The sequence below is a fragment of the Aquarana catesbeiana genome, linkage group LG03, assembly GCF_042186555.1.
Source record: "Aquarana catesbeiana isolate 2022-GZ linkage group LG03, ASM4218655v1, whole genome shotgun sequence".
In the NCBI taxonomy this organism is placed as follows: Eukaryota; Metazoa; Chordata; class Amphibia; order Anura; family Ranidae; genus Aquarana; species Aquarana catesbeiana.
The window spans coordinates 220,269,239-220,294,431 of record NC_133326.1 but is presented as its reverse complement, the minus strand read 5'-3'; the positions used below and the strand labels follow the sequence as shown (position 1 = coordinate 220,294,431).

The 25,193-nt window shown below is 41.0% G+C and overlaps 1 protein-coding gene across 5 annotated transcripts in view; it reads right to left on the bottom strand.

The window, feature by feature from the left end:
- Positions 1-25,193, bottom strand: part of CADPS2 (calcium dependent secretion activator 2) — a 1,072,621-nt gene that overhangs the window by 397,252 nt on the left and 650,176 nt on the right. For all 5 annotated transcript variants that reach the window (XM_073619790.1, XM_073619788.1, XM_073619789.1 and 2 more), the window contains exon 18: positions 6,435-6,591. In XM_073619790.1, coding sequence (XP_073475891.1) covers positions 6,435-6,591 — 157 coding nt within the window. The remainder of the gene's footprint in view (positions 1-6,434; positions 6,592-25,193) is intronic.

The window sequence follows — 25,193 nt, the reverse complement described above, 5'->3', positions numbered from 1 at the left end:
TGTTCTAGTGAGCCCATCCCCCTTACAGTTAGAACACACCGAGGGAACACACTTAACCCCCCTAGTGTTTAACCCCTTCCCTGTGAGTGACATTTACACAGTAATCAGTGCATTTTTATAGCACTGATCACTGTATAAATGCCAATGGTCCCAAAATAGTGTCAAAAGTGTCCGATCTGTCCACTGCAATGTCGCAGTCGTGATAAAAATGGCAGATCGCCGCTATTACTATAAAAAAAAAAAAAAAAAAATTAAAATGCCATAAATCTATCCCCTATTATGTAGACGCGATAACTTTTGCGCAAACCAATATACGCTTATTGCGATTCTTTTTACCAAAAATATGTAGACAAATACATACTGGCCTAAACTGAGGAAAATATTTGTTTTATATATTTTTGGGAATATTATAGCAAAAAGTAAAAAATATTGCTTTTTTTCCCAAAATTGTCCCTCTTTTTTTGGTTATAGCGCAAACAATAAAAACCGCAGAGGTGATCAAATACCACCAAAAGAAAGCTCCATTTGTGGGGAAAAAAAAGGACATCAATTTTGTTTGGGTACAATGTCGCACGACCGCACGACAAAGCAAGGCAGTGCCGGGGCTGAAGTGGTTAACTGACAATTGCACAGTCGTGCAACGTTGTACCCAAATAAAATTTTATTTTATTTTTTTCCCATAGAGCTTTCTTTTGGTGCTTTTAATCACCTTTGCCGTTTTAGATTTTTGCTCTATAAAACATATCCAATAAAAAATATGAAAAATCAAATTTTTTCATCAGTTTAGGTCAATATGTATTCTGCTACATATTTTTGGTACTAAAAAATACCAATAAGCGTATAATTGATTTTTTTGCGCAAAGGTTATAGCGTTTACAAACTATGGGATATATTTATGGAATTTTTTTGCCAGGCATCGGGTCTGTGTGACCCGCTGTACAGCTCTCGCTGTCTAGAATCACAGCAAGAGTGAGCTGTTGCCGGCACGCACTCGATAACCGGAAGTGCATCCTGCGCAGCATGGTCATCCTGTAGCAAAAACTGTTATAGGGTGGTTGGCAAGTGGTTAAATTCCCATGAGCACCTGTAAAGTATTGTTAAATTCCTATTGCAGGAGGTACCTAAAATTTGACTTGTATTTTAGTGGAGAAAAATCAGTGAGCCAACTGTGTACAGGACACCTCTAGACAGCTATATTGCATTGAATTTTACAGAAAATTACAGCGCTTGCAGATTGAAAAGGAAATATTATTTTATTAATAAAGGCTTTCGTAGCAATTGTATGAGTTAGATTTTTTGTATACATTTTTTTCCACAAAAGTGGAGTTACCCTTCAAAGTAAAGGGGCATTCATTCAAGGACAGTGAGGTGCACATTTTGGACAGAGGGGACAACTGGTTTAAAAGAGGCCTGAAAGAGGCCATCTACATCAAGCTAGAACAACCATCCCTGAAGAGGAGTATTTTGTGGAAGACAGATTGGGGGGGGGGGTTATTTACTAAAACTGGAGCGTGCAAAATCTGCATAGATGGAGCTCTACGTAGAAAGTAATCATCTTATAAGTTTTATTGCCAAAGCTTAACTGAATGAGGTGAAGTTAAAATCTTATTGGCTACCATGCACAGATGCACCAGATTCTGAGTGCACCTGTTTTAGTAAATCAACCCCATGGCAAGGGTTTCCACGTAGAAAGCTGTTTCAACATCTCTACCCTGGTGATTTGACAATAATTCAGACCTTGAGTCATGTAAATAGAGTACTTAATACCTATGCAGACTTTGTCGCCAAAGGTGGGTTTATGCAGCCAGCACAAGGTGGTTCCACAACTTACCTACAGTGCTGTTTTTGGACAATCAACATATACACATTTCATTGTGATTGGATTAAGGTATATGTGCTGTATATAAATGCTGGGGTATCTTCTTTAAACTTACTGGAACTGAGAAATTACTTGGGAAAACTACGAAATGTATTCAACATTACAGAACGAGTCAAATTAAACGTGACTAACTACACTTGCAAGAAACTCATACTGCGTGAAAGCTGTACAACAGGCGGTAGGAGTGCATAAGAAAACACAATATATTAAACGTGTGCATCTCTCCTAACCACTGTAATTCCATTTTAAGCTCAAGATTACCTTTCCATAAAAATCGAGAGAGTAGAGACCTTGCACCCTTGTGAATAATTGTGGGACTTTAGTTCAGTAGGAATGGGTCAAGTCCTTTAGGATTATAACATAGGTAGCATCCTGGCTTTTGCCTATATTATACCAATTTGTAACCATTTCTAGTAAATTTCGACTGTAAAGCAGAGTAAACACCCATAATTTTTTTTTTTTTCTTCAGAAAAAAAAAAAAAAAAAAAATCACAGATCCCTGCATCCACATCAGCTATGTAGATGCAAAGATCTCTCCTGTTGTGCTATTGTATTCTGACAGCAGGGATTCTCTCCCCCCCCCCCCCCCCCATATTAGAATACACAGATCAGCTCTGCAGCCATTGACTGCATGCACTGATTAAATGGTGGTTTAATGACTAGCTTCAGTTGAACAGATAGGGCTAAACAAAATTTGTCTGGTTCCTGCTGAACTGGCCACATTTTAAGTGAATACCCAGCTTTAGGCTTGCTTCATATGGTTTTGAGAGTACTGCATCAGACAGACCAAGAAGACTATACAATTTAAAGAGAATCTCTCAAAAGATTTGAAATCCCCTTTTTGACTAGAGTGCTACCTTCAACAATAGGACTGTCATGAGAAAGAGGTTTATTCTGCACTGCCTTTATATCACTACTTCCCTTGTGTAAGCTTCTAGCAAATAAAAATTACAAATAAAACAATATTCACTACGTTGAGTCAAAATAGTGATACAATTTCAATTTTCCAATGCTCCACCCAAAGCTGAAAATGCAATTGTGCTGCACTTTTGTTTGCAATATAAACAACCAAAAGTTCAATAATCATATCTTGCATAAACATGCTGATGTACACGTTATTATCCAGTGCTACACCCAAAACTGAAAATGCAATTGTGCTCCACCCTTTTAAATAAACATCTAATAGTCTCTATATGGGTTAATACTGTGATTGTCCTAATACATTTTTTTATGATACTCCTTAAAGCAGCACTACACTGTTTATGTTATTGGGACCACCATGTGCCTGGTCGTTAAGTTCATTCACAAATAAAATGGTTCTCATATGAAATCACTGGGGAGAGAGGCTTACCTGCTTATTTATACCGATCAGTCATCCCAACCATACATGTTGAGTCTCTGGTTTTAAAGTGGACCTCCACCCTTTTCCACAAGTTCCCACCATTCCACCCCTCCTTCTTGCCTGGATACAGTACTTATTCTTTTTTTTACCTTTTCTTAAGAAAAACAGTCTGGCCCGCCTCCCCATGCACAATAATTGCCTTAGGCAAATGACGCGCTTACCGTCTGCTGTGCCTTCCGAGATATGCATGTCACATATCCCAAGAGGCATAGCCTTTCATTCAGGAGAGGAGGAGGCAGCGGGCCTATCGGCGCATCATCAGGAGGCCTACCTGCTGAACCCAGAAAAGCTGGCTGGCCTCTCAATGTCGTCAGAAAAAATATGGCAGCATGAGTGGTGGCAGGTCATGAGATGATCTCAGCGGGACAACGCTGGATTCACTAGATGGGTGAGTATCTGAAATGTGCAGATACCACCTTCAGGAAAGTTGGGGGGGCTGGGTGAAGATCTGCGTTAAGGGATACCATATGCCCCACTAGTAGCCGCTTAGACTTGACTTTACATTTGTCTGCATTTTCTCATCTCCACTATATGGTAGGTGGTTATACAAGAAAGATAACATTTTTTGTTTCTAGTTCTGGATACAGAGACTGGAGGCTAAGGATGTCCACATTGGGAGTCCTATTAATTTGGCACATCAGATTGAACACCTCAGGATGAAGAGACCATGCGCTGGCAGCAGAGATAAGCCACTTGTATAAACTGAAAATCTTGCGAGCTACCAAAAAATATTGAATCTGAGACAAAATAATCAGCTGCTGGTATTGATCATGTCTCATGCTAAACAATTTAAATATATGAAAATAAAGCGCTAAGCTAGTGTCAATATGCAATACCAAATAAAAATAAATAGTATTAACTGTGATAAATATAGTGCCAAAAAATCAATAATGAGACATGAATCGATCAAATCAATATAAAATAAGGTGCCAAAGTGCTAAGTGGCATAATCAATTAATACAATTAAACAAAACAAAAATTGCATTATGCCGTATACACACGGGCAGACTTTTCGGCATCAAAGGTCCGACGGTCTTTCCAACGGACTTTCGACTGACTTTTCATGGACTTACGAGAGACTTTCAAATGAACGGACTTGACTACGCATGATCACACCTAAGTCCGACGGATTCGTACGTGATGACGTATGGCCGGACTAAAATAGGGAAGTTGACAGCCAATAGCTGCCCTAGCGTCGATTTTCGTCCGTCGGACTAGCATACAGACGAACTGATTTTTCGACCGGACTCGAAACCGTCGGAAAGATTTGAAACATGTTTCAAATCTAAAGTCTGTATGATTTTCGACCGAAAAGGTCAGTTGGAAGTCCGATGAAGCCCACACACGGTTGGATTGTCCGACGGATTTGTTCCGGCGGACGAGTTCGGTCGAAAATTCCACCCGTGTGTACACGGCATTAGAGTCCATATAGCATGCTTTAAATCTTGCTGTGATGATAAAGAGCTACAGTGCTTGTGAAAATAAATAACCAAATTTCATCTACAATTCCTTCATGGCTGTAGTGATAACCACACGTGTTTAATGCCGCTTACACACGGTTGGAATTTCCGACAACAAATGTTTGATGTGAGCTTGTTGTCGGAAATTAAATTTTCTGTCAAAATTTCTGACAACAAAAATTTGAGAGCTGGTTCTCAAATTTTCAGACAAAAAACTTTGTTGGCAGAAATTCCTATCGTGTGTACACAATTCCGATGCACAAAAGTTTATACATGCTCGGAATCAAACAGAAGAGCCGCACTGGTTATTGAACTTCATTTTTCTCGGCTCGTCGTATGTGTTGTACGTCACCGCGTTCTTGGCGATCGGAATTTCCGACAACATTTGTGCGGCCATGGGTATGCAAAACAAGTTTGAGACAACATCCGTTGGAAATAAATCCAGGATTTTGTTGTCGGAATGTCCGATCATGTGTACGCGGCATTACTCTGGGTTCTGTGTAGATGGATCTGTGATATCCTATGCTGTCTAATGGGGTAGTCTCCACGTGTATATGAGAAATAAGGATTTAATTGATTTGTGTCTCATTATTGATTTTTTGGCACTATATTTAGCACAGTTAATACTGTTTATTTTTATTTGGTATTGCATATTGACACTAGCTTAGCGCAGTATTTTCTCATTATGGGATTCCTTTTAGATCTTATTTATCAAGAATGAGCTATTAGAGAAAGAATTTTCTTTTGTGGAAGAAAGACCTTTGCCTGGGATGTATACAGGATCAGACCTATGTAAGTATTCTAGGTGCAGGGAATTCTGGAGAGCAGAGTCATTGAAGTTCATCACAAAGCCCTAATGCAGCTGAATTGTCTACTGGACATTAGTTGTAGAGTTGCAAGGGAGATGAATCAGCGGATATCCTGTGCTCCAATAAGGGCAGGCAAGGGTGCATTTGTAAACAACCTGGGAGCAGAGGATAGACTGAAAGGCAGTGTGACAAACTTGAAGTAGTCATCTGTCACTGCAAAGTGTAGAAATAGCTGATGAGATGGGTAAATGGGAACAAGCAGGTAGGCCTCTTGAATGTCCATGGATGCCATGTGTTCCCCTTGTCTCAGAAAGGCAATTACTGACCTTGCAAATTCCATACAAAATTTTGGAATCAAAAGAAATTTGTTGAGGGATTTCATATCCAGGGCTGGGCCTGCCAGGTTAAAGAGTTTTTAGATGATGAAATCATGTAAAGGAAAGTTAATATAGTTCTGTTTATTAGAACTTCAACTGCCTACCATAAATACATGATTTCATTAGTAATACATGTAAACCCATCAAAATGGACACCCTTTATGACAACAAAAAAATATTCTCAATTCTAAACAGTCAGTTTAATTAAACCAACATTAACATTTTGAAAACATACTGAAAGGTTGAATCATCCACTGAACTGTAAATAAAGGTCCTGTTTTTACCCTTGTTGGGGCTGCTTAATAAAAGGGGTCTCATATAGCTTGTTGGCTGTTTTTAAATACATTTCATTATGTATTGTGTAGTTAAAGTGGGGCTCCATAGTGGATTGTGTTGCAGGCTCCAATGGCCATAAATCCCCAAGCGGTTACAAGATATCAGTGGGTGCTTTATCAAATCACTGTCTTACACACATAACTGTATAGAAACTGTATAAGAAATACTTACTGTCAGTCCTGAGGAAGTTATTTAGCATCTGGAAAAGTGGAAAGCTCTGCCAGGAATCTGGAGGTTGTGCTTCTATTGCAGAGTTCATATCAACAGAAAACAGCGACCAAAATATCTCGGCATGCTCTGCTATCAGATCTGGCCACCAGGAAAAGGCCTATGTACAGAACAAGCAACACATGTTACAAACAGAACTTGATTTTTGACCTAATGGCAGGTATATGGTTATGTCATGCCAGGCTGATATATTATAGCTTATTGGATACATATTACTTTATATGTAAAAACTATTGAGCATCACCTTTAAATATTTACCTGAGTTTTCATTACACTACAACTCCCAAAAGAAATGCTTTGTGTACAGACTTTGTTACAAAAGATACCCCATGCTACAGTTCTTATTAGAATGTTGCTAATAGGCTTAGCCTACAGAAAGTTTATATCGCAGTCGGCCTTTTGGACTGTTTTACCTGCTGTGGTGAGATTTTCCAGCCGTAGCTCCCATTAAAGTGGTTGTAAAGGCTGAAGGTTTTTTTTTTTACTATATTGCATTATGGTAAAAAAATAAAAAAAAAATAAAAAAAACCTTCTGTGCTTTGTGCTGCACAATCCATTACTTTTCTTCTCTCACTGAACTTTTTTTTTTGAATAAACTTAATTAAGTTTTACAGCAGAGCAATACAGCTAGACCAACAAAAATTAGCAGAAATGCATAAGGAGGAAAGGTAGACCACCACAGTGTAACATATCAACTTGTGGTCACATATAGTGAGAAGGCAAAACATTCAGAAAATACATTAGAGGACATTAGCAGGCTTCTGCAAGGTAATAAGCTCAGACAACTACCAAAACTGTGCCATGATGGCTTAATGGCATGATATCCCAATGACTTTGAAGTTCAGGAAGACAAAACCAAAGTAACTTCAGCAGGGTGGAAGAATCTGCAGCAAAAAGAGATGGAAAAGAGGAGTGTAGGAAGAGTAGAGGTGGAAGAAAAAGGGAGGGTACATCCTAATGGGAATCCGCTGTGGCTTCATACAGCAACAGGCCACCAATTAATGCAATGGTTAGAAGAATAAGTTTGGCTGATGTAGAAAAATCAATCCAAGGGTACCACAAGCCCAGAATCTTCAGGTACTATTTGCGAAGATTGGCGGTTAACTCCTCCATCCTCATGGTATGGTTTAATTCCTCAAACCATTCCCTAATGGTAGGAACCATCGTTGATTTCAATGACATGGGAATCAAGGTACTCCCTGCACACAAGCGGAATCTGAGAATACTTTCTTTTTGATTGTTTGCCACTGACCCAGGTATTATCGACCTTGGGGGTCTCTGGCCAGGTATTCTCTGTATTCAAGTGATAGAGTTTGAATATGCTTTGGCAAATAAACTGAATGTGAAGGCACAGCCACCAAATATGTAATCAGGTGCCACCGGATTCTCCACAACTCCAGCACTCCGGGAATTGATGGAATGATTTAATGCAGGGAGGCCGGACTTCTGTACCAGCATGAAAGAAATTTGAATCTCCTCTCTTGCGTTTAATCAGCTATGCTAGTTTTAAATGTCAAGGGGAAAGCTTTGTCTCGGTCTTCCTCTGAAATGTAATGGCTCATTTCCCTCTCGCAATCTCTTGTATAGAGGGGGCACTTAGGGAAGGCAAGCGATAGGCAAATGGTCAAAAGCGGAGATACGGACAGTCTGTCTGAAGCATACACAAGTTTTAAAAAGCTTCAGATCTCTGTGAAGATGTCCAGTCTCACTCTATGAGCGTTTATGCATTGCTCACATGACTTTCAGCTTGCATATGGGCAATGTGTACAGCTAAGCTTTTGTGAAGCTTTCAGTAATCTGTTGCAAAGCATTTCCAACGCTTTCTTCAAGCTTTAAAGCAGTGGTTCTCAACTCCAGTCCTCAGGACCCACTAACAGGCCAGATTTTAAGTATTACCTTGGGGAGATGCAGACTAGAATACTGCAATCACTGAGCAGCAAATGATATCACCTGTGATGTATTTCAGTAATCTTGCAAACCTGGCCTGTTAGTGGGTCCTGAGGACCGGAGTTGAGAACCACTGCTTTAAAGGATAGGGTCACCTTTTAAAAAAATAAAAATAAATAATCTAGCACATATTTTAATCACTTAACCACTTTAATACAGGGCACTTTCACCCCCTTCCTGCTTAGTCCAATTTTGAGCTTTCATCGCTGTTGCACTTTGAATGACAATCGCGCGGTCATGCTATACTGTATCCAAACAAAACTTTCATAATTTCTTCCACACAAATAGAGCTTTCTTTTGGTGGTATTTGATCACCACTGGTGTTTTTATTTTTTGCGCACCAAATAATAAAAAATTGCACATTTTGAAAAAAAAATTTTTTTTTCTTTGTTTCTGTTACAAAACTTTGTAAATAAGTAAGTTTTCTCCTTTACTGATGAGCACTGATGAGGCTGTACTGATGGGCACTGATGAGGTGGCACTGATAGGCAGCACTAATGAGCAGTTAGGTTGCACTGATTTTGGGCACTCATAGGTGGCACTTATTAGGAGGCACTGACAGGCATCACTGATGGGCACAGAGTGCCATCCTAATGGGCACCTAATGGCATCCCTGGTGGTCTCCAGTGGACATCCCTGGTGGTCACCAGTGGGCATCCTCGATGGGTCGGCACTGATAATCAATGCGTTGAGCAGCCAATTGGCCCTTCTCTACTTGCGCCTATCAGTGCGAGTAGAGGGAAAGCCTATAAACGGCTCTTCCTGGTTACCATGTGATCAGTCGTAATTGGACACAGCTGATCACGTGGTAAAGAGCCTACGTCATAGGCTCTTTACCACGATCGAAGGTGAGGTGCGTCAGACTGACACCACACCACCGTTTGGCGAGCGTTAGCGGATTATCCTGCTGGACCTCATATGACGCCCAGTCAGGATAATGAAACCACTTTCTGACCATCATTCTGCCATATGGAGGGCAGGAAGTGGTTAAGGACCGCCCCACGCACATATACCGTGGCAGGGCGGCCCATAAATACAAAATCATGTACCTGTATGTAATTTTTATCTTCGGCACGTCACCGGAGCTCCACTCTTGCGATGATTGGACACAGCAGGAGCCAATCAGCGGGTCCAGTGGAACCCGGTGGCAGATCGCCATTCTGCTACTAAGGAAGAGATCTTGTGTTTGTGCTAAGCAGAAACACAGATTTCTGTCTTCCTACAGTTAAACCATCACTCACACAGTAAGAAAGCACTCTCAAGGAACACATTTAACCTATTGATCGCCCCGATATTAACCCCTTTCCCTGCCAGTGTCATTAGTACAGTGACTGCATTTTTTTTAGCACTGATCACTGTATAGGTGGTTACTGGTCCCCAAAAAGTGTCAAAAGTGTCAGTTAGGTGTCCGACTTGTCCGCCGCAATGTTGCAGTCCTGCTAAAAATCACGGATCGCCGCCATTACTAGTAAAAACAATAAAAAAATAATAAGTCCATAAATCTATCCAATCAATATATGCTTACTGTTTTTTTTTTTTTTACCAAAAACATGTAGAGAATATATATACAGAGAGAATAAGAGAATATATATAGAGAGAATAAAAATGCAGAGGTGATCAAATGCCAACAAAAGAAAGCTCTATCTGTGGGAAAAGGGACATACGTTTTATTTGGGTACAGCGTCGCATGGCCGCGCAGTTGTCCGTTAAAGCAACACAGTGCTGAATCGCAAAAAATTGCCTGGTCAGGAGGGGAGAGTACACCTTCTGGAGGTGAAGTGGTTAACAGGTAAAAAATGTGCATTTATTGTTCAGGAGCCTGCAGAGATTTGCACCTGCGAACATAAGTGGAAAGACAGGTGCACTTAAAGATGAACTTCGCCTTTAAAGGCTAAGTTCACCTTTTGTAACATGTTACACCTATATTCAGGGCATAACATGTAACATGTTATGAATAGACCAGCCCCTGCTCTGACAGCTAGCGGGGATCTTCTGCCCCCTGCTAGCTGTCACAATTTTTTAAATACCTGGCTGAGCGGGGCTCCGCCCGCCTCACTCATTTACAGTCCTCTGTGAATGTAAAATGACAAGTCCTGACAGCCATTGCGGTTGTCGGCTTGTAGTTTTCAATTAACCACCACATCAATGTGGAGCACTGTGACAGTTCATTGAGTCTTCCTGTCAGATTGTATCTGCATGCATGTACGATGTATGGGCCCACAGATACACTGACAGGTCTGCAGGAGACCAGCATGCTTTAGAGATTCCAGAAACAAAAAATAAGTGCACCTTTTTTACCTGCAAAAAGAAAAGAATGTGCATTTATTATTTTTTATCAAAAGGTGAACATATCCTTGAAGCAAATTTTTTTAAAGCCTTTGAAAAACTCTTAAAACAGTATTAAACCCCCAAACATTTATTATATTGCAGCTAGATTCCTAGATGTGATGCCTACATTTTTTTTTTTTTTTTAGACTATCTTTCCTTTATTTTCAACTTGTGTTCTAGCCAGTAGGTCTGTTTTTCAAAACAAGCTCTCCTGCAGATGTAGCAGTTACAGGGATGAGACAAACTATTTAACGCTAACAGGGGTACTTACAATGGCGGCCTGTCCATTAAAGGGCTGCCCCCTCTTTCACGTCACCCCCCTATATGGTAACAAATAGATTCATGCATGGCATGAATCTATCCATTGCCGCCGCTGCCGATCCCTATTCATGCGTCCGGCCCCTTTCGGGTCACCGGGCGTGTGAATTACAGCGGCATGGGATTTTTTTGAAGCACCTGACTGCAGCCTGCAATACACTGTGCCCAAAGGCAATATCCTCATGACCTTTTACATCGATTTGATAGAATCTGGTAAATGTATGGATTGAAGACCAAGTTGCGGCCTTGCAGATCTGAGCCATGGAGGCCTGGTGATGCCCAAGAAGCACTAACAGCCCTGGTGGAGTGCGCTTTAACATGAAAAGGAGGAATCTTCCTCTTTAGACCATAAGCTTGAACAATCACTTGATGAATACTTTTGGAAATAGTAGATTTTGATGCTGCCTGTCCTCTTTTAGGACCTTCTGGCAACACAAACAAAACATCTGTTTTGCTAATCTGAGTGGTCTCCTTTAAATAGACCTTGACCGCTCTCACAACATCAAGAGAATGTAGGGACTTCTCTTTCCTAGATCGAGGTTCTGGGAAAAAAGAAGGCAGAACAATATCCTGGTTTAAATGAAAACCTGTCACTACCTTTGGTAGGAATTCAGGACGAGGCTGCAATACCACCTTATCCTTATGAATAATCAAATATGGCTCTTTACAAGAAAGAGCCGCCAATTCCAATACCCTTCTGGCAGAGGGTATGGCAATCAAAAAGATTATCTTTCTTGTCAAAAGAACCAAGGGAATATCCCGTATAGGCTCAAAAGGCTGTTTCTGTAAAGCCGATAAGACTAAATTCAAATCCCAGGGGTTCAGGGGTGTCCTGTTGGGATGATTAATCCGCGTTACCCCCTGAATAAAGTTACGAACCAGAGAATGAGAAGCAAGAGGCCATTGAAACAATACTGATAAGGCCGAGACCTGGCCCTTGATAGTACTCAAGGCCAGATTAATTTTCAGTCCCATCTGCAGGAATTCAAGGATCCTACCTATGACATACTTTCTGGGGTGCCAACCCCTGGATCCACACTAGGAGACAATGCCTTCCAGACTCTATAGTATACGACTCTGGAGGCTGGCTTCCTAGCATTAACCAAAGTAGACACTACTGAAGGAGATAACACACGGTCCTTTAGAATGTGGGTTTCAATAGCCAAACCGTTAAATTTAGCGTTTATAAGGTAGGATGGAATACCGGACCTTGCGCAAGAAAGTCTGGCCACAGCGGCAGGGTCCAAGGGTCCCCTACCGCCTTTATGATTTCGGCAAACCAAGATCTTCTGGGCCACCAGAATCACCTCTTTCCCTTCCTGCTTGATCCTGCGAAGAAGGTGCGGAAGCAGCAGAACTGGAGGAATATATCAGTGAAAAATGATCCTATGGAAAGACCAAGGCGTCTGTTCCGCATGCCAGCGGATCCCTTGTCCTTGACACAAAGTTGTGGATTTTGTTGTTGAATCTGGATGTGAACAGATCCACGTCCGGAACACCCCATCTTTGACATATTGTAAGAAAGATGTCAGGGTGAAGGGACCATTCTCCCGGAAACAATTGTTGGCAACTCAAGTAGTCCGCCTGCCAATTTTCTATCCCTGGAATGAAAATCGCTGATAGGCAAGGAATGTTGCTTTCTGCCCATGATAGTACATGATTCACCTCCTTTTGGGCTGCACGACTTCTCGTGCCCCCTTGGTGACTGATGTAAGCCACAGCCGTGGCATTGTCGGATTGAATCCTGACAGGACAATTTCATAATTGTCCAGGCCTCTAGGGTCAGGCGTACCGCCCGTATTTCTAGAATACTGATGGGTAAGATCCTTTCTGACTTGGACCACTTCCCCTGGACAGAAGCCTCTTCCAGGACTGCTCTCCAGCCTAGAAGGCTGGCATCCATTGCTACCACTTTCCAGGATACTGGTAGAAAGGATTTTCCCTGTTGAAGGTTGCTGGATATCAACCACCAATTGAGGCTCTGACGCACCCCGAGGGATAAGCGCATCAGAAAGTCCAAAGCCTGGATCTTCTTATCCCAGGTTGACAGAATACTGTTTTGCAGCAGTCTTGATTGAAACTGTGCAAAAGGAACGGCCTCGAAGGAGGCCACCATCTTCCCTAACAATTTCATGCATGGCCGAATGGACGGATTTCTCTTTGTTTTGACAAGTCGAATCAGTTCCTTTACGGAGCTGATCCTTCCCTGGGGTAAGAATACCTTCTTTTGAACAGTCCCAAGTACTGTAATCTCCTTGATGGTTTTAAGGAGGATCTAGGTTGAAAATCCAGCCTAGGAATTCTAGGTAGCTTACGGCTGAGATTAAACTTTGGTTTAGATAGGTGACTGACTGATATAGAGAAAAAGGATCGTCTAAGAAGCCTAGAATTGTTATACCCTGAGCCCTTAACCTGGCTAAAGGAGGAGCCAGGATCTTCGTGAACACTCGCGGTGCGGTGGCTAGACCGAATGGCAGAGCCACAAACTGAAAATGACGATTCTCTACCTCGAAGCATAGAAACTTCTGATGAGCAGGAAAAATTGGCACATGGAGATAGGCATCTTTGATATCGATAAATGCCAAAAATTCTCCTCCTTGTAGAATGGAGACAACTGATTGGATTGACTCCATGCGAAAGGAACGGATATTTAAGTGCCGGTTTAGATCCTTGTGATCTAAAATGGGTCTTACCTCCTCACTTGGTTTTGGTACCGTGAAGAGGTTTGAATAAAACCCTGATCCCTGCTCTTCTGTGGGAACCTCTGATATCACTTTCTGAGACAAGAGATGATCCAGAGCCAGAAAGAGAGACATCCTTTTCCCTGGATCTCTGGGAACGAAGGAATTCTCGGAATTCTAGTTTGTAACCTAGAGAAATTGAGGAAGCCACCCATCTGTCCCGACAATGTTCCTGCCAGGTCTTTGAAAATTGTAGAAGCCTTCCCCCCACCCGAGCGAGTGGGGGCGCCCCTTCATAAGGAGGCTTTAGTGTTTAGCTTTGCGGGCTTCCTGCCTCTTTTGGCCTTGGGACTGCCCCTGAGTCTTCCTCTTGAATCCGATGGTGGAGGCTGTCGAGACTGTCTGGAGGCAGATGCTCCTGGCACTGGAAAAGATGCAAGTTTAAAGGAAAAACATTTAAACTTCTTCTTTACTGGTAAAAGAGAACTTTTCCCATTAGAAATTCTTTGGATATACTTATCTAGATTGTCTCCAAACAACGTTCACCATGAAAAGGGAAACTGGCCAAGGGCTTTTTACATGGCGCTTCGGCTGACCAATTCTTCAACCATAGGACTCTGCGCATATGTACCAGCCCTAGCATAAGCTGCGAGGCTTGAATAATAGGATCCTTCATAGCATCCACTGCGAAACACAGTGCCTCTGATATGCCAGCCAACTGCTGGGCCTGTTGATCAGGAATAATCTTGAGTACCTCCACAAACTGGTCCTTTATGGAATGAGATACTCTAATCGCCGCAAGAGCCGGCTGCACAACTGAACCTGCAAGAGCAATGTTGTTTTTAAAAAGAAATTTCAACTTTTTATCTGTTGGATTCTTCAACATTTGCGCATTGTCTACAGGACAAGTCAGGTTTATATTTACAGAGGATGTAGCAGCATCAATTGCTTGAATCCCCCATTTCTTATAGAATTCCTCCTCCATAGGATAAAGTATAGAAAACTTTTTTGGAGGAAAAAACTGTTTATCTGGGTGCTCCCACTCAGAATACATCCGCTTTTTTAGCCATGAATGGATAGGAAAGGCATCCACAGATTGGGGAGGCTTTAGTGACCCCAAACCAGAGGTGGGCTCATCAACAGACTGTGCTACAGGCAGTAAAAAAGTTGAGCGAACCAACTTAGTAAGGGAGTGTACCAACAGTCTCTCTTGTGAGGCTGCTCCCTCCATATTAAGATCTTCGGAAGAGGAGTCATCAGCCTCTTCCTGATCCTTTGAAAGAACTTCATGATCTCCTGCCCCTTGCTCCTCAGTATGAGGGTCCTGAGCAATGGACGGGATCTGCTACGCTTGGGCCCACTGTGGGAAGCGAACATAGCATCAATGTACTGTTCCAAACTTAAAATGGTAGAAGAAAAAAGCTCCTGAGTAATATATATAGGGGCTGAAGTGTCCAGAGCTGCTGCAACACCAGTCCCCCGACAGCTCACTCTGACTGGCCGCATCACTCTCAGAGGAGGATGTCATTTTTTAGACATGAATTTAGGTTGCCGTAAAACAATCAATCCTCTAGAACACTTTGAGGTGTTCCTTGTCCCCCTTCCGCTCATAGCCTGATGCACAAAGCAGAGGCACTACCAGAAGGAATGCATACACTGCTAGATCTATAGTTCAGCACAATTGCTGCTATTAATGCCCAGCCTGATGCAGCAGTAAAAAATGTGTCAAAGGAAATGCCCGTGTCACCAAACCTGTTAATGCCACCTCTTTGCTCGTGTCCCTCCACAGCCTGCTGTAGCACACAGTGTGCGTTTAAAAACTTGCCTCCTCATGTCCTGGCATCGGAGAACGCCGCTAAGCCCTGCCCCCCTGTGTTGCCTACGGCTCTTCCCACTTTTTAAAAGTAAAGCCTTTCCTGCGCGAGCGGTGGACTACAGGTCCTCTCGGACCTACCGAGAAAACAACATGGTGCAGGGGGGCTGCAAGCCGCCGAGCGGCGCTCTGATCATGCTTCCTGTCTTTTTTTTTGTCAAAAAAAGAAATCCGAGCGCTTCCTTCACCATGAGGAGGAGACTATCAGCATAAGGGGTGATAAGCAGGGAGAAACCCCCCTCAAGCTTACCGGAGGATCTGCTGTTCGGCTGGAGGAGGAAGAAGCATTTCAGCTCTCTGACACAGCGCTGTTTCCAGCATGAGACGGTGAGTGCTCAATACAGCCCCCAGTGGTGACCCATAGGCATGACAACATTTTATGTTAAAGGAGATATTCATAAGAAAATTCAAAAAAAAATCTTAGAAAACTCCACTTACCTTTCCCGCCACAGGGTTTTCTGTGGTAAACCAACAGACCCAATCTTCACCCTTCACGGTGGGTTCCTTTAAACCTCCAGGAGCTGGGGATCCTAGAGGAAACCCACTATCCTGGACCTGCAACAGCATCCTGCCAGTAAAACTTTATGGCCTTACTACCAAAAAGTACTGGATCCCAGGGTCCAGCTCTCTAAAAAGAGAAGCATTCACAGGCAAAAACCTTGTTTCTTCGGATCCGAGGCCCGGGTACCATTCAATCTGGCCAGAAGAGAAACTTTGAATGGATCCAGTCAGCATGGCTAGCTCCAGCAAGGATTGCTCCAGTGGAGCTCAGCACAGCACATCTTTACTCGTGACCAACACCTTAGACACTGGCGAAAAAACTGAGGTACTCCCAGTAGTGGGAGGGGTTATATAGGGAATGCACTTTTTGTCTTAGGGCGTGCCAGTGTCCATCACCAGAAGGTGGCCTATAACCCACATAGTAACTACTATGGCTCTGTGTCCAGTGATGTACAAGAAGAAATATATATATATATATATATATATATATATAATTTTTATTTAACAACTGTAGTTGTACATTTCTTGCTTTTACCTAATCTACCACCAAAAAACTCATGGGAAATTCTCCTGCTCCGGACAATCGCAGCAATACCACGTATGTGTACAATATGTTATTTGCTGTTTGTACCTGCAGTAGGGCCTAGAAACAATAGTGCGCATTTTGCTTTTTTTTTTTTTTATCCTACCTAAAGCACATGACGACACGGATACTAATCTAACCATTTGACCACTGGAAGGTTTTATCTGCTTCATGACCAGGGCATTTTTTGCTATTCTGCCCTTTGCTACTTCAACTGGCAATTGCTCGGTCATACAACAGTGCACACAAATGACATTTTTATCATTGTTTTCACACAAATAGAGCTTCCTTTTGCTGGTATTTAAATCACCACTGGTTTCTTATTTTTTGCTACACAAACAAAAAAAAATGTGTGAAAGTTATAGTCTACAAACTATGGTATATATATTTGAAAATTGATCAACCCTGATGTACTGACGGCCCTAAAAATGCCTAAAAATGCCAAGACAGTACAAATTCCCCCTAAATGGCCCGATTTTGGAAAGTAGACAGTCCAAGGTATTTAGAAAGCGGCATGGCAAGTTTTTTGGTTGTAATTAGTTGTCACAATTTTTTTGAAAAGGAAGATATTAAATAAAAATTAGTTTTTTTGTCACAATTTTTTTTTTTTTTTTTACATATTGTCATACTGTTTTGTTGTATACTGAAGTACAGCGTCATCATATAAGTGGTGTGGATGTGATCAGAGATACTGACTGGGAACAGTATGTGCATTTTTAAAACACTTTCTTTTTTTTACTTTTTTTTCTTTTTTACTATTTTACTATTTTTTTTACATCCTGTCATTAGGGTAGTTTAGTGTCACCATAGTACTACTACTACTCTGGGGGGGATGATCAGGGATTTTTTTTCACACTATTATCGCTTATAACAGTGATGATTACTGTTCTAAGAGAAAGTTTTAGCTTTCATGAATGGCTTTTATTCATGACAGCTTGCTTACTGAGATCGGCTACAGCTAATCACATGGTTCATTCCCGGTGAGAGTCCAGTCTCTGTGCTTGGAGCGTGCTGTGAAGCACACTCCCAACAAACACACAAGTATGTATATAATGTATACTTGCAAGATTGCAAAAGCAAGGCCCTCTTAACCCTCTTGAAATTGAATTGTACTGTTGCTGTATTATCTCCCTTTATATTGTAAAGCGTTGTGCAAACTGTTGGCGCTATTTAAATCCTGTACGATAATAATATATGCAGCCTGATGCATAAAGACCCACTTCCTTAAAGGAGTTGTAAGGTCAGAAGATTTTTTATCTTAATGCATTCTATGCATTAAGATAAAAAGCCTTCTGTGTGTCCCCAGCACCCCCCAATACTTACCTGAGCCCCATCTCTGTCCAGCGATGTCCACGAGTGTCTCGACTTCCAAGACTCCTCCTCCTGATTGGCTGAGACACAGCAGCAGCGCTATTGGCTCCCGCTGCTGTCAATCAAAGTCCGTTAGCCAATGAGGCGAGAGAGGGAGTGGGACCAAACTTTGGCTCCGTGTCTAAATGTATATACGGAGCTGCAGCTCGGCTTGGGTGCACCATAGCAAGCTGCTTGCTGTGGGGGGCACTTGAAAGAAGGGAGGGGCCAGGAGCACCGAAGAGGGACCCTAAAAGAGGAGGATCTGGGCTGCTCTGTGCAAAACCATTACACAGAGCAGGTAAGTATAATATGTTTGTTATTTTTATTTAAAAAAAAAACAAAAAAAACAAGACTTTACAATCACTTTAAGGTTGCATATATATGTACAGTCATTTAAGCCTCTAAACTTACAAGTACAGAGGCACCAATATGCATCAGTTAACCTGACAATAACATTAAGTAATTGGTTTGACATTTGGTATGAGAATTAGGAATACAAACAATTGTGCATTCTAAGATCTCTGCTGAAAGGTAAAAAAAGAAAAAAAAAAAAAAAACTTAAGGCAAGTGGCATTTTACAGTCGGACTTATAGGGGTTGATTTATTAACAGCAAAAATATTTTTCACTTTGCAAGGGGATTTTCCCCAGAGCTTAGTGAAGGAGTTAAAGCTTTGTCAACTCCCACCATTCAATCAAGAAAAATGCATTTTGTAATGTTCCTTGCATGTGATTGGGTGTTTTTTGCAAAGTGTAATATCACCATATTCACTAAGGTCTGAGGAAAGTTTCTGTGTAAAGTGAACAGTCTATTTACCTTTAGTAAATCAACCCCTCAAAGTCTTTTTGCAGTAATAAAGGGTTAGTTTAGTAAAAACAGCCTTGCTCAATGCATATAAACAATATGGACACTTTATACAGTGCTGATTAGAACAGTAGTAATTTAATAAAATGCTGTACTTACTATAAATGTAACCCCAGTGCATAAGAGTTGACAACCCATACAAACACAGATGCTAGCATTAGTTCATAGTGTGGCAAAAAGTCCAAAGCAAACAATCATCCTGAAAGTCCCCAGTGACTCCTATCTAATTCAGCTCTGCATTGCAACCACTCAGCTATTTTAAAAAGACAAAATGTCTGATTACACCACGCCAATAAAGTGAAATGCTTTGCCCCATGAACGTTTCCAAAATGTGAAGTGTTACAGCCTGGATTGTTGGTCACTTAATTAAAAAAAAAAAGCCATAATTGCTGTGATAAGTATTTGCCCCTTTTGCTCTAAATAATCGAAATAAGCTCATAACTGAATACTTATGTAAATCTCTTTATATATTTGAAAAAGCTTTAAGTACACTACACCAAAAGTGGGAAAACAAAAGTACGTTGCATTTTCCCAGATTGAATGGGTTCAGTGATGCATGCAAAAAGGCCAACTTACTTTTATTTTATTTTTTCCAAGAATGGGTAGAACTCTTAAAGCCAGACACCAGGCAGTTAAACAATCAAATCCACTACCATATTCATTGAAAAAAAAAAATAAATAAATAAAATTCACCTAGCATAATCACCTGAATCTCTATACATATTACCTTTCTATATTCCCCTGCACAGCAGACTATGAAAAGGAAGAGCAGTGCCACTAGTCAGTCAGGCTCTACTGCATGGCACAGTGCTTTCAATCAAGCATGCAGATATGAGGGGAGAGTGGAGTGTTGACCTCATCAATATGGTGCACCAGTGACCACTTAGCATTCTGTTTGGGTTATTAACCACTTCAGCCCCGGAAGGATTTACCCACTACCTGATCAGGCCACTTTTTGCAATACGGCACTGCATTGCATTAACTGACAATTGCATTAACTGACAATTGCACGGTCTTGCGACGCTGTACCCAAACAAAATCTATATCCTTTTTTTTGGTGGTATTTGAACACCTCTGCGGTTTTTATTTTTTGCGCTATAAAAACAAAAAAAGAGCGACAATTTTGAAAAAACACACTTTTTTTTTTAACTTTCTGCTATAATAAATATCCCCCCCCCCCCAAAAAAATGTAAAAAAAAACTAATTTCTTCATCAGTTTGGGCCGATATGTATTCTTCCACACATATTTTTGGTAAAAAAAAATAAATTGTAATAAGCGTATATTGATTGGTTTGCGCAAAAGTTATAGAGTCTACAAAAAAGGGGATAGATTTATGGCATTTTTATTATTTTTTTTTTTTTTTTTACTAGTAATGGGGGTGAGCTGCGATTTTTAGCGGGACTGCGACATTGCGGCGGACAGATCGGATACTTGACATTTTTTTGGGACCATTGACATTTACACAGCGTTCAGAGCTAAAAATAGCCACTGATTACTGTATAAATGTCATTGGCAGGGAAGGGGTTAACACTAGGGGGCGATCAAGGGGTTAAATGTGTGTACTAGGGAGTGTTTCTAACTGTGGGGGGGATGGGACTGCCTGGAGGAGACCGATAGTTGTTCCTAATCAGTATCTCTCCTGACAGAACAGAGATCTGTCTTTTTACATTGACAGATCTCTGTTCTGTGTCTCTCAGGAGCGATCGCGGGTGCCTGGCGGACATCGTGGCCGCCAGGCACGTGCATCAGCTCCTACGTCCCACGGAGTTAAAGTGCCCGCCGTACAGCTACGGCTATTTGCGCAGGCGGCGGCTGGTCGTGACCTTCAGTAATTTTTTCAAACTTTCCATATATAAAATTGTCTGCCTTTGTTTTAACTTTGGATAATAAAATATTTATTTTCTGCCAGCAAATACCTTATACAGCCCACTTCCTTTTTCTTGTCTGGTAAAAAGACTAGCCTTATGACATCATGCACAGCTCTCTCTCTCTTGTGAGAGTTTGGCAGGAAGGGAGGGGGGGTGAGTCATAAGAGGGCCAATGAGGGCTGCAGAGCTGAAGGGTTTGCCTCTGTGTAAATCCAGGAAGTGAACAGGCAGCAGCTTCAGCTACCCACACTTAAAATGGTTGCAGCCAGACTCAGTGGAGAGAGGTTTCTGCAGCATATTTGGCAAATACAGAATCACAGTATATATAAAATCATATGCAAAGTGATTGGAGGGAAGCTTCAGAATGGCAAAGGTGTTTTTTTTTACAAATTATGTGAGCAGACAGCAATTCCTCTTTAATTAAATTAAAAAGGAATAGGAAATCGTTTGAGAAGCAAAACAGTTCACATATATGTATCTTAGGCTCCATGCACACTAGGAGCAGAAAAAAAACTTCAAAATTTTTAGCTTAAAAAAACGTGGCATAAAAGACGCAAATAGAAAGCATATTGTACAAAGTTTAGGCGAGTCTATGAGAGTTTAAGCATTTTGGTTTATAGGCGTTTTTTGCACTACACACCCCTCTGCAAAAGTTTTATTCCCAAAATAACCAGAATGCATTTCACACTGCATTGCATTTTTACTAAAAAACATTGAAACTTAGCCTCGGTTCACACCAGAGGCGGCACGACTTGCAGGTCGCCTCACCGAGGCGACCTGCACACGACTGCCGGGGCGACTTGCAAAACGACTTCTGTATAGAAGTCTATGCAAGTCGCCCCAAGTCGCCCCCAAAGTCGTACAGGAACCTTTTTCTAAGTCGGAGCGACTTGCGTTGCTCCGATTAGAGTGGTTCCATTGTACTTAACGGGACGCTACTTGTCAGGCGACCTAGGTCGCCTGACAAGTCGTCCCAGTGTGAACCGAGGCTTAACGTTCAGAAGAGAAAATAGGAGTTTAGGAGAGAATGACGTGTTTACAGCTCCCAAACTTCTCCAGAAAACGCGATAAAGAAGGGTTTTTTTTCCTGCCTTTGAACGTCCCTGACAGAAAACGCCTATAGTAGTCAATAATGTGCAAAGACACACAGAACACAATAAAAGTGCTTCTAGAGGCAGGAGAAAAAAAACGTCAAACACCTGTAGAATCAACGTTTTTTTTAAGCCTAGTGTGCATGGAGCCTTAAAGTGTTACTAAACCCAGGACCCTGCATGCACTATATCTGGTCTTCCACAGTACACAGAACAAGGAAATGCAATTATTTTAGTAAATTTCAACTGCTAAATACCTTTTCTCATCAGCAGTATATAGCAGTCTTGTGACGTTTATCCGTAAACGGCAAAGCACTGATTAAAGCTTGTAGGAGGAGTTTTCATTATCCTCTGACAGTCCTATGAGGCTCCATGACCCCTGACCCTCTGTCTGGACAGTGCCGATTGGCCCTGTGCTGATCACATGCACCCTTCCCAAAAAAACAAACAAAAAACTCTCTAGCAATCCAGAGCAAACTGAGCATGTGCAGAGTGCTTCCTATGGCCCTGTTCTATCAGCAGATGGATTGATGACAGTAAAAGAAGGGGAGGATCAGAGAAGACAGGATCAAACAGCCTTTTTTACACAATGTGGAGGATTAACCCCTTAGGTGCCACAGTAAGTATGACAAGCATGCTTTACTGCATATACAGACTGATTTTACTGTTGTGGTTTTAGTAACACTTTAAATTTGAATTTACTGATCTTCCTGGAGTTAAGCTTTAATTAAAAGAGAACCTTAAATCACATACCTCTTTACCCTATGGAAATTTCCAAGTGTTGCAAAACAAAAAAGAAATGTTTGAAAAATTAAACCAGTGAAATACCTTATTAGAAAAGTACAAACATAACAAGCAGCTTTAATCTTCGTAAACCCTTTCATATCAAGGGGTCATCAAAACCTGTATAACCACACTTGTATAGTGTTGGTATGCATTGATTATACCTTTGCACTGATACACAATTTTTTTTCAAACCAAAATGATTTTAATAAAAGTTTAAGCACTTACAGGGCTTTACTTCAGTCATTTTTAAATACATCCTAAATATATTTTTCTGTATGCTATATTTTTTTGTAATAAGCAGAGAAGTAGACAAAATTGTGGAAAAACACAACTCTTATTTGTTTAATGCATAATGTATTTTGTTACAATACTATTCCAAATATTTCCAAAAAATAATTTTCTTCCAATTACCCTAATAAAATAAATAGAATATGCATAGGTCTTGATACATATGTAATTGCTGTATAGTCGATAAGCAACTTCGTATATATTAGATTTCTAGATAAAAAGCATTTTCCTGTACTGTGAGTCAGTTCAATGGCTGTAATAAAAAAAAAAAAAGTAATAAAAATTATTTAACTGACCCAACGCTATCCAACTAATTTATCTGCCTCACTTAGAACACTAATCTAATAAATAACTAACCTAATATACAGGTATTTGTTTACCATTTTTTACATTATAAGTGGCTCTCCTTACAGCTGTAGCTGCTGTAAGTCAGAGGTGATCAATGTGAAAGGCAACATATAAAATTTATTTACACTTTTCAAACCTTCTGAACTGCTTTGTCTGTGATCAGCATGATCGGTTAAGCATTGTAATTATATCATTAGTAACTACTTTGAGTTGTACACAATCATAGAAACAGAAGAGCGATGGCAGAAAAAAGACCAATAGCTCCATAAAGTCTGCCCCTATTCTTTTTATTCATAATTTTCTTTTGTCTTGTGTTTTTTTTTTGTCTAGATTTATGTTTGTCCCAAGCGTGTTTGAATCCACTTACTATTGACTCTGCTGGAAGTCTATTCCAATCATCAACTACTCTCCAGGTAAAATACTTTCCAAGATTACTTTGGAACTTTCCTCCTTGCTAGTTTGAAGTCGTGTCCCTGTGTTCTTGATCTTGGCTCCAAACTGGCTTCACACTGCTGGCTTTCCCAATGGCACTGTGCAGTATGTTCACGTGGATTAAAGCGATCTCCTAAGCATGCTACAGCATGGCCAGGACCTTACTAGCTAGTTAAAATGCATCTGTATTGGATGGTGGTATGATGGGAGCTGTTGCCTGCTTTCAGGATTTCCCTAAGCACATACAAATGTTTTCCTGGTGTAAGAGCAGGCATATTTTGGTTCTCTAGACCAGCGGTCCCCAACCTCCCCAGCAACGGGGTCTCACAGAAGACAACCCTTCATAGCTCCATAGGAGTCTCCCTGCAGCCATGCCAACCTTCCTTCCATCTTCCATAACACTGACCTAACCATATCCCGCTGATTTCAAACCGCAGGAATGTTGAGCATCTGAGCTGATTAGCAGCATTGGATTGACTGATCCAGCCTGGCTTTGGGCATTCCGGGATCAGCAGCTCAGGGCTGGTCTCGGTCTTTCTTCAGGTTGTCAGACTACAAATCCCAGCAGCTACAGAGTGGATGGAAACAATCAACATCCATCCTGATATAGCAGTGTTTCTCCTCACCCCTTGTGCAGGGACATGGTGTGTGTTTAGTGGGAGATACATCACATGGAGTGGGCCCTGCTGGAGGAAGCCCAGGTGGCAACTCGAGCAGCTGCAAATACAATACATTTTTTCATTTTGGATAACCTGTTGTCCGCAGGTTTTTTTTTTTTTTTAAATCTGTGTCCAATTGGGAAGATGGCCTTTTAAAGTTCCTGTCCCATAGCCACAGCATGAAATCCCATCAAAGTAAGGGAAATCTCTGGTGGTTGCTAGAACTAGTGTCCTCATTGGAAGATTTTGCATATATTCATATTATGGTGACCACTCAATATTTGTGATTTTCTTTCACTTTGATGATGAAGGTCACCAGGACAAATAGAGATGGTATGAGATCCTAAGAGTACCTTTTGCTATTAATTGCTGGTAAATATAATCCAAAGGATCAAGCTCAATTTTAGATTGTGTGTATTGTCTGGATTGTGGCAACACCTTTCTATGAATTGCATATTTAAATACCCCTATTCATATGGGTTTGTTTAGTATAGGTGTGTAGAGAGACATGGAAATGTGCAAGCTGCAAAAGCCCAGAATGACCAATTGAAAAAGAAAAATTCTAAGCCTGAATTGGATGAGTTTCTGCACTTTAGCCTAAATAAGGCCACTTTATGTAAAAAAAATGGCAGGCTAATATTAAATGCTGAAGAAGGGGCATTTGTATAAATCAATAAAAGTATTTCTGTCTAGCTATCCACCAAAGCCTCTAAAAAAAAAAAAAAGTTAAACTTTTAATTATATATTTCACAACTGCTAAAGAAAAAAAAATCAATGCCTTT